General features: G+C 38.0%; 1 protein-coding gene across 1 annotated transcript; it reads right to left on the bottom strand.

Annotated features, from left to right (window-relative positions):
• Window positions 1-8,836: 8,836 nt before the first annotated feature.
• On the bottom strand, window positions 8,837-9,283 carry LOC116637626 (mitochondrial fission 1 protein-like). Its single transcript, XM_032413208.1, has one exon. The coding sequence runs from the start codon at window positions 9,281-9,283 to the stop codon at window positions 8,837-8,839; it is 447 nt and encodes a 148-aa protein (XP_032269099.1).
• Between the last annotated feature and the right edge of the window lie 1,017 nt (window positions 9,284-10,300).

Here is a 10,300-nt window from a genome sequence, read left to right as displayed (position 1 = left end):
AAAATATTTACTATCTGATATTTACAGAGAAAGTTTGCTGAAACTTGCTCTAGGTTAATACATTCTTTTTAAAAATTATTCTGGGGATTTTATCTTCCTAGCATTGCAATTCACTTAATATGAGGCTTATTTCACTGGACTTTTGTTCTCTGCCTTCCAGTGACAGAGCTAGCTATCTGAAACCTAAGATATGAATATTGATGCTGGTTTTTATTGGTTCCTCTTGAAATTCTTTTATGAATTCACTCTTGGAAGATTGTGTATTTCTAGAAATGTATCCTTTTCTTCTATGTTGTTCAGTTTCTTGGTATATAATTATTTATAGTAGTGTCTTATGATCCTTTGTATTTTTGTGTTATCAGTTGTAACTTCTCTTTCATTTCTGATTTTATTTATATGAGCCTTCTCTCTTTTTCTTCTTGAGTCTTTAGGTTTGTCAATTTTGTTTATCCTTTCAAAGAACCAGCTTTTAGCTTCATTAATCTTTTCTATTTTTTTAGTCTCTATTTTATTTATTTCTACTCTATTTTAATTATTTCCTTCCTTCTATTAACTTTGGAAGTCATTTATTCTTCTTTTTCTAGATTCTTTTGGTATAAAGTAATATTATTTATTTGAGATCTTTCTTGTTTCTTGAAGTAGGCCTGTATTTGTATAAACCTCCCAATTAGAACTACTTTTGCTGCATCCCAAAGATTTTGGATTACTGTATTTCCATTTTCATTTGTCCCAAGGTATTTTTTTTATTTCCCCTTTGATTTCTTTGTTGGCCCAAAGATTTTTCAGTCTCATGTTGTTTAATCTCCACATATTTGTGATTTTTCCAATTTTCTTTGGAACTAATTTCTAGTTTCATATTACTGTGATCAGAAAAGATGTTTGATATGCTTTCAATATTCTTTAAATTGATTGTCTTGTTTTGAGGCCTAACATGTGGTCTATCCTGGAGAATGTTTCATGTACACCTGTGTATTTTGCTGCTTTTGGATGGAATAATCTATATGTATCTGTTAAGTTCATCTGGTCTAATGTGTCATTGAAGGCTGATGTTTCCTTATTGATTTTCTGTCTGGATGATCTATCCATTGATGTAAGTGGGGTATTAACATTCTGCACTATTATTGTATTGCTGTCAGTTTCTCTCTTTCTATTTGTGAATATTTGCTTTATGTGTTTAGGTGCTCCCATGTTGAGTGCATAAATGTTTATAAATGTTATATTATCTCATTGGATTGACCCCTTTATCATTATGTAATGCCCTTCTTTGTCTTTTATTATAGTCTTTGTTTTAAAATCCTATTTTATCTGGTATAATATAGCTATATCAGCTTTCTTTTCATTTCCATTTGCATAGAGTATCTTTTTCTATCCCTTTACTTTCAGTCTGTTCATGTCCCTATATCTGAAATGAGTTTCTTGTAGGCAATATATAGATTAATCTTGGGTTTTTATCTATTCAGCCACTCTATGTCTTTTGATTGGAGAATTTAGTCCATTATTATTTAAAGTAATTATTGATAGGTATGTACTTATCGCCATTTTGTTCATTGTTTTCTGCCTGTTTTTGCAATTCCTCTCTGTTTTCTCTTCTCTTGCTCTATTCCCTTGTGATTTGATTATTTTCTTCAGTGTTGCATTTATATTCCATTCTCATTATCTTTTGTGTATCTACTATAGGTTTTTGCTTTGTGGTTACCATGAGGTTCATATATAATGGCCTCTCTATATAACAATCTATTTTAAGTTGATAGCAACTTAAAATTGAATGCATTCTAAAACCTCTAAATTTTTACTTTTCCCCCACCACATTTTATGTTTCTGATGTTGTATTTTACATCTTTTATTTTGCATATCCCTTAACTAGTTACTGTAGTTATAACTAATTTCCTACTTTTGTCTTTGAACCGTCACACTAGATTTATAAGTAATTAATCCACTATCTTTACTACAGCTACCTCTACCAATCTTGAAAGAGTAGGCTTGTGTAGGTGATGAAACTTATTGTTCAACCTTGACCTAGCTCTTGGTTGCCTTTGTGATTGTCTAAGTAAACTGATTTATTCTTGACAATTCCCAATTGTTGAGGGAGTACCAAGACCTGTCAGTGTTTCTAAGGGAGTGATCTGAGTACCTAATTTCAGCCTGATTGGAAGCCAGATACTCAAGCAGCAGTTTTTACATACATAAATATGTACAGTCTTGTGGGACTACAGTTGTGGACCATACTGACCTCTGGACCAAGAAGATCTGGAGGTGTCCCCTGGCCAACATTTGCAAGAACTGGGGCTTCAGACAAGTGTATAAGCTCCTGAAATGTATCACTGAGCTGTGGTATGCATGCCCAAGGCATGCCCAAGGCCAAAGGAAGTTGCAAAGATGGTATATCCCTGCCTATGTTCCCTGAGGGCACCTCTGTAGCCTCTAGATGTGCAGCAAACCTGAATCCTGTCCCTCAGGTTGAAGTTTTAAGACATGGTACTGGGCCCTTTTCACAGGCAGACTGAGGGTGAGTTTCACTCTGCTGTCTGTGCAGTACCCTGGGTGTGGTAACCTGCTCTGAACAGTCTTTCTATGGTTGTAGTCCCATGGCACCCAGGAACCCAAGTCTCCTTGGCCACCAGAGCCAGGGAATCAAGAAGCATCCTCTGTGTGGACTGCACTCACCTGCCAGCTTTAGCAAGACTGGGGGAGAGTGTTGAAGGGGGTCATGTCCCCAGCTTTAGAAGAACACTCGGTGCAGGATAAGCCAGTGGCCTTAGCAAGGTAGGGAAAGGTTTAGCTGGGTACAGGGCATGCTTTGTGGCTTTACGGATGCAGAAAAGTGCTGGTGGTTGAGCATGTCTGTGGCTTAAGCAATGCTGGGGAAAGAGTACTGAGAATATGGCATGCCCAAGACTTCAGCAATGTAGGAGAGGAACATTGAGGATGGGGAACATCTGAAGTATTAGCAAGGCTGTGTCCACACACACTAACCTGTGCTAGCAAGGTAGATGGAGGGCAAAAATTACACTTATCAGTGTCTCTGTCCCCAAAGAAAGCCCCAACTGGTCCCTGCACCTCTGGCAGAAGCTCTAAAATTAGCAAATGTGTATCTGCCTCCTTAGTGCAGTAAGCAGCATGTCAGTCTCATAAAATTAGCAAATGTGTATCCTTCACATATCATTCAGTCACCAGGGGTGGGGTTTTGGTGAGACCAGATCTCTGCCTCTCCCATCCATTTTGATGTAGTCCTTTTATCCCTTGTTGAGGAGGGGGCTGACGAGCTAGTTTTCTGTTCTTTTTCCGTAGGAATAATTCCATATGTAGCTGTAGATTTGGTATGTCTGTAAGAGATTATGAGTTTAGGGTCTTCCTATTCAACCATCTTGGACTGCCCCCTCATTTTATAATTTCAGAGTCTGCAGCAAATTAAAAAAGATCTTTCTAGTGCCCTTCTAATTACATTACCTATTCCACTTCTGATCTTATTTACCAAGCATGTATTTTGTTTGCCTTGCCTAATATTTCATTCTCTGGCTGCTAGACCCTTAAATGAGTTATTATTTTTTCTATTAGCTCATTGATTTAAGTCTGGTTGTGAGAGGACTGTTACTGGCAGCAGTCACACAAGTGATGGAAAACAGCATGGCCTTTGCCTCTATGACCAGCCGTATAAAAGCTCCCGCCCTGCTGTTCTGTTGATTCCAGAAGAAAGAGTTCATGGAATAGTTTTATTTATAATGAAAAAAAATATGGAACTGGAGGATAAATATTACCTGGCAGAAAGGAGAAGAAAAAGCTCTTGTAGTAATGACAGATGGCCTGTAACAGTAAATATTTATATAAATTTTTGAGGTTTACAAAGCACTTCCAATGCTCATTTAATCTTTTCTACATTTTTGCTAATGTATTTGTATTTGTATTCCCACTTCACAAGTGAGATAACAGGATCAGATTAAACAACTCATAAGTGACAGAGGTAGAACAAATCTGTTTTTAGGTTCTAATATCATGCTCTACCAGCATCTGTATTGTTTTTATTGGAAAAGAAGTAGAGAAGCATGATGGAGAGGAATAAAGAGACTCTGTGGGGACAGGTCCAGGACAGGGAAAAACAATTTTCCTCCCTGCAGAAAAAGGCAATTTTCTTCACTGTGAGGAAAAGAAAATTAATGTAATTCTTCAGTTCGTCCTTCATCTATCTGTTCATTTATTTAACAAATACTTACTGAGAACTTATTATGTGTCAGATGTTGGCACTGGGGACACAGCAGTGAACAAAAGATCTCTGTTCTCATGAAGTGTATATTTGGGGGAGATGGGCAATGAAAAAGATAAACAAAATATACAGCATGTTAATCAGTGATAAGAACCAAGGAGAAAAAAGCAGAAAAAAGGGATATAAAGTGACAGGGTATTTATTTAAGATTTTAAGGGCGATGCCCGGCTAGCTCAGTCGGTAGAGCACGAGACTCTTATTTAAGATTTTAGAAAGAGTGGAAGCACCTGGTGGCTCAGTCAGTTAAGCATCCAACTCATGATTTCAGCTCAGGTTGTGATCTCAGGGTTGTAAGATTGAGCCCCATGTCAGGCTCCATGTCGGGCATGGAGCCTACTTGAGAGTCTCTCTCTGCCCACCTCCACCACTTAAAAAAAAAAAAAAAAAGATTTTTAGAAAGAGTGGTCAAGAAAGACCTCAATGAGAAGGCAACTAAGAAATTACCTAATATACTGGAAATGTTATTTTGATCAACTTGTCTAATATTATACTTCATTTTTCCATTTTCTCTTGAGAGGTATCTAGTACCCATTGTAGTCTTACTAAAAATAAATCAGTGAATTCATTATTGAGTGTTTCTGACTAATTATGTCTACTAGTTAATTAATGACTTTCTTTTTTTTAAGATTTTATTTATTTACTTGAGAGAGAGAGTGAGTGGGAGGGAGAGGAAGAGAGAATCTGAAGCAGACTCCACACTGAGCTCAGAGCTGGACATGGGGCTCCATCCCCCGACTGTGACATCGTGACCTTAGCCAAAACCAAGAGTCTGACATTTAACCAACTGAGCCACCAAAGGCGCCCCAATCCATGACTTTCTAATACATTATTTTAACAAGTGACAAACTTGGTTAAGATTGAGACTCTGTATCATATTAATTCAGCAATGTTCCAGACAAAATGTTTTTTTATGACTTTCTGTGTAAGGAGCTTGTATGTGAAAAACTGTAGCTTCCAGTGCTGTTAGAATATTAACTTGGATAAAATGAATCACTATATTGTTTTGTACAGTGGTCTTTGTAATGCCAGGAATACAGAAGTAATAGAAATATGAAAGTTAATCACCTTATCCTATACTAGGAGACAGTTAACACCACATTTTTCCTTCCTGCAATCAGTGGACACGCATATTTACATTCTGGAACGTTCAGATAGTCTATAGCTAAAATATGTCTGCTGTCCTCTTTGGGGGCTTTTGAAGCAATTTACAAAAAGAGGTAGCTGTTCTTGATATTTGATGGGGTTCACTAAATAAATAACAGTCCCTTTTTCCTATCACCTGAATTTGGAAGCAAATGAAATAGGGGTCAAAAATACCTTCCTTCCTTACTTCCTTACTGGACAATATAGCCCAGATTTACAGACAAGTATTTTTGCTACTGTTGTTCCAAAGCATTAAATTTATCCCTCAAACTATAGGACTGTCTGCCCTCCTGAGCTTACCACATGGCTGAGAGCAAATAACAAGTTAACCTCTCTGAAGACAATTAGGCCCCTTAAAGAAGGGCCAGATTCAGGGCCACCAAATAGAATACAGTATAAATGGTATTTCCATGGAGTTGTGAAAACAGAACTCCTGTCTTGAGTAAAAACATTCCCTTTATTTCCTTTGGGAAAGTGTGAGATTTCAGGGGAAGAGTGAGTACCAGAACAAAGAGGCTGGAGTGTTACTGTAATGCAGTTCCTTCCATATGGAAACGTCAGTACAGGGAAGATTAGCGTTCCTCCCTAAAGGTTTCATTTATTCTAGCAACATTTTCTCACATTACCCTTAGTGAGGGGACAGAAAAAGACTTATTATTTACTCCTGAAATTAATTTGATCTTAGTTTTAACATCATTCAGTCAATTCAAGAAGAAAGAAGATCTGGGGCGCCTGGGTGGCTCAGTCGTTAAGCGTCTGCCTTCGGCTCAGGTCATGATCTCAGGGTCCTGGGATCGAGCCCCGCATCGGGCTCCCTGCTCGGCGGGGAGTGTGCTTCTCCCTCTCCCACTCCCCCTGCTTGTGTTCCCTCTCTTGCTGTGTCTCTCTCTGTCAAATAAATAAAATCTTTAAAAAAAAAAAAAAGAAGAAGAAAGAAGATGTGCAAAGATACTTGTAAAAAAAAAAAAAGGATATATTAATATTACCCAGCAAATGTTAAATGAGTGTCAAAAAATGTGCCCAGCACTGTAGTATACTAGCTTCCAAGGACACTATAGAATCAAACATAACCTTTATTTTCAAAAAAGTTATAATTCAGTAGTTTAGACAATAGTAAACATAAAACAATAGTAAGTAATACAACACAGAATATTAGCTGTTATTGAGTATGACAAACTAAATGCACCATAGGGATTGAGGGCAGCAGAACATACTGTAGAAAGCCATGGCCTGAGAAGCAAGAGACCAGGATTCCTGTTTTAATAAAATCTGAGCAATTCTCAGCAAGTCTTACTTAATCTCTTTAGATTTCAACTTCCTATTCTTTAAGATGAAGGGTTTGACTAGAACAGTCTATATTAAAAATTCATTTTTTCCAATATAATAGTACCAAAATAACATTTGAAAATTTAAAGTCTCAATGAATTAAGTCCCACATCTTTTGTTTTCCATATCAGATACTGTAAGAGAAAAAAATGAAAAGAAAATGTAAATTAACAGAAAGGTAATAAAGAAATACACAAATAAAGATGACTAATTAAAGAAACTAAGGAGGAAATCCAATCATAAATATTTCAAAGGCCCAAATAACATTTGTTAAAAGAACGGTGATGAAGAGTTGTGTATTTTGTGTTTCTGCACTTCAGCTTATGAAGGGAAATGCACTACTCTGCAGAACGGTGTGCAGGACCCTTTCCTAGAGTGTAACTTCGTATAATCTAGGCTGGGAGGTAGAATCTGATACACAGATTTTTTTTTTGGCCTGAGCCTGGAATGCTAATGCTTCAACAGATCGAAGTGTTGTCCTTATTGTGTGCACCTTAGTAAGAAGTGATAGAAAAGACAGAAAGAGACTCTTCCTTCTTATGTCCTCCATTTTCTCTAGCACTGCTTTATATCTTATGGAATGAGGAAATAAAAATTTGGGTTTTTTCTACTGCTAAAGAAAAATAGGCAGTTTCTTGAAAAAAAATTAAGAAGATTATGTTTAGGTGATCTTGAGAATCACTGAGAAAGGGCTGCTGTACCTGACCTTGCTAATACAGGCAGGAGGGACCCTACCATACTCTGACTGATTTGGGGAGAAATGAATCCCTTACTGGTTTTGCACCCCACCTTGCTAACATCTCTGAGAACAGCCTCAAAATGGAGAAAGTGTATGTGAAATGTGAGCATTTGAGGGAACCAGGGTAAAAGCAGGCAGAAGTCCTCTCTCTAAACAAACCCAATGTCTTCTTTGTGTTTTTGTTGTAAATCTACTCCAAAATATTTTGCAATAATTTTGCAATATTTTGGACTTCTTGTGGAGCTCCTATTTGAAATCAAGAAGGCTAATATTTCTAATTTGATTTTGTGTAATAGTAAGAAATAATCAACCAACCAAATGTGATTCAGATTTTCTCAGCAAATGAAGAGAGTCAGTTTCTCAAAATTCCTTTATGCTTTCAGAGACTAGCAGTGGGACAGTTTGCTGTCAATGGATTTCATCTTACATGAAAGAAAAACTTCAGTTTCAACGTTCTGTTGGTGTATTCCTTAAGTTGGAGATCACAGATGATAACTTTTGTTTAGAGAAACATTTTAATGATCCTTTTGTTATGAAGGACAAGGAAGTCAGGAAAGCTAACTTTGCTTAATAAAGTAACAGGCATTTTTAGTTTTGAGTTTTGAGCTGTTTCTGGACAATGTGAAGAAGACATGATGGGATTAAAGTTGTGGAAGATAAAAACACAAAAAATAAAAAATAAGCAAACAAACAGCTTTAGAATAAGGGCAGTTGGTGGAAAGTTTTCTATGGTGGTGATGGTTCAATGCTATTATCTTGTGATAATATCTTTGTGGCATGGGTATCTTGTGATAAATTAAAAATTGTTTTCTTTTATGTACTTTTATGTACTCTGCTAGTGTTACTTCATTCTGCCAAAACCCTGAGTAAAAACTGGTTACACCAAAAAGAATTCCAATGGGGGTTCGAAAGAAGGAATGGGGATAAGATACATCACAGAGCAATGGGACAGGAAGAAAAGAAAGAAACTATAAAAGTTGAGATGGCAGGGATCAAACCATTCAGTAATAACTAGAATTTAATTTTGGACATAAACATGACAAAGAGAACTACAGCACCTGATTCCAAGAACTTCAGAAATAATTGGGACAGTGATACACTGCCCAGAGTACTTGGGATAAAGGAGAATTGAACTATTCTTTTTTTTTTTTTTTTCAATTCCCAAGCCAAGGCCCAGTTTTATTTACACTCATCCCGGAGCACATGGTTTGGGGCTACTGGACACATCTCTGGGGAAATGAGGCTGAACGCCAGAGGGCAGTGATGGGGTATAGAAGAAATAGACAGCAAGGATGGATGGGTCCCCCCTTTTCGAGTTTCCTCCATAGGCTCCCACGTATCCCTGGGCAGAGGCAGAGGTGCAGTCTCATTCAGGATTTGGACTTGGACACAGCAAGTCTGATGAGTCCAGCCAGACCCGCCACACCCAGGGCCATGCCTCCAACAATGGCCATGCCCGCTAGTCCATCTTTCTTCATGGCCTTGTCAATGAGCCGTTCCAGTTCCTTGGCCTGGTTGTTCTGGGGGTCTCTCTGCAGCAGGCCCCGCACATACTTTAATGCCTTCTCATATTCCTTGAGCCTGTAGTTCCCCACAGCCAGGTAGAAGACATAATCCCGCTGCTCCTCTTTGCTCCGTTTGGGCAGCAGCTCCTCCAGCAGGGCGATGCCTTTCTGGATGTCATCGTTGTACTTGCTTCGCACCAGGCACCAGGCATACTCAAACTGTGTGCTCTTGGACACGGAGCCTGCTGCTTTCTCAGACTGAAATTTCGTTTCAAACTTCAGCAGGTCTTTCTCGTTCAGTACAGCCTCCATGGCCACCGCCCCACACCTAGGTCGCTACTGGGCCAAGGTCTCCATGGCCTACGGGCAGGGCTGGAGAGCCACTTCCCAAGAGTTGAACTATTCTAAAAAGGGAAGGATCCCAGGAAGTTGGAGGGCTTAGAGCCACTTGGGTAACACTTTCCCTTTAGTGCCTATGGTATACAGAATCTCTCAGGCTCCAGTGCCCAGATCTCACTTTTGAAATAGAGTTATTTGTTAAGCATAGATAAGCAAACACAATGCAAATTATTGTCAGGAGAATACACTTAAGTAAATGCAATATTTTCAAAATGACATCTTTACTTTGGGTAATGATTTTGCTCTTCTTGGAGTTACATAAATCTTATCCAACATCCAGTGAGTCACCAAACATTATTGTTAATAGTTCAGAAATTGGGATTTGAATTTTATAGATTGAAATAATTGTGTTTGTTCTTCCTGTATGTGTGCAGGTGAGTGTAATGCATAGATACCAGTGTGGGGGCATGCACTTTAGCAAAGAAGTTAAATTAGCCCACTGAACTAGAAAACTCAGGTTCTTCTCTCTCCCACCTAATGGATGGAATGTCAACCTGAAGCCAGGGGTTTTTAATATGGCTAGATGAACCCGTGTGTTGCTTATGCATTATTCATGGTAAATTCTGGGATTTCAGTGCTTGGCACTGCTGTCAGAAGAAAATGAAATACATAGATCAAAATGGGCATTAACTTTTTTTTTACATTGATACAGTTGATCCTTTTTCAATTTTTTAAAATTGTATTACTGAGCTATGTCTCTAATATGAGCTTTCCTCAAAAATCATATTCTTTGGGGACACTATTCCCTTTATGGACATATTTGATACCGACGTTCACAGACTGTGGTTTATACTTCCTACTGCTCAGCCATCTCTAATGGCTTTGTTTCAGAAATGCCATGTAAATGGGGTATATAAACAATACAAAATCTGTCAAGTTGGGTTTCTTTTAATGTATTCTTGCCCACTACATTTAAACTGTACCAGTACT

The sequence above is a fragment of the Phoca vitulina genome, unplaced genomic scaffold (assembly GCF_004348235.1).
Source record: "Phoca vitulina isolate PV1807 unplaced genomic scaffold, GSC_HSeal_1.0 scaffold14, whole genome shotgun sequence".
Lineage (NCBI taxonomy): Eukaryota > Metazoa > Chordata > Mammalia > Carnivora > Phocidae > Phoca > Phoca vitulina.
Note: the sequence above shows the minus strand (reverse complement) of the source record. Positions and strands in the feature narration are given on the sequence as shown.

Bases quoted from the DNA above. Each gene is read 5' to 3' on its own strand.
- LOC116637626 (XM_032413208.1), bottom strand. From the start codon at position 9,283: ATGGAGGCTGTACTGAACGAGAAAGACCTGCTGAAGTTTGAAACGAAA.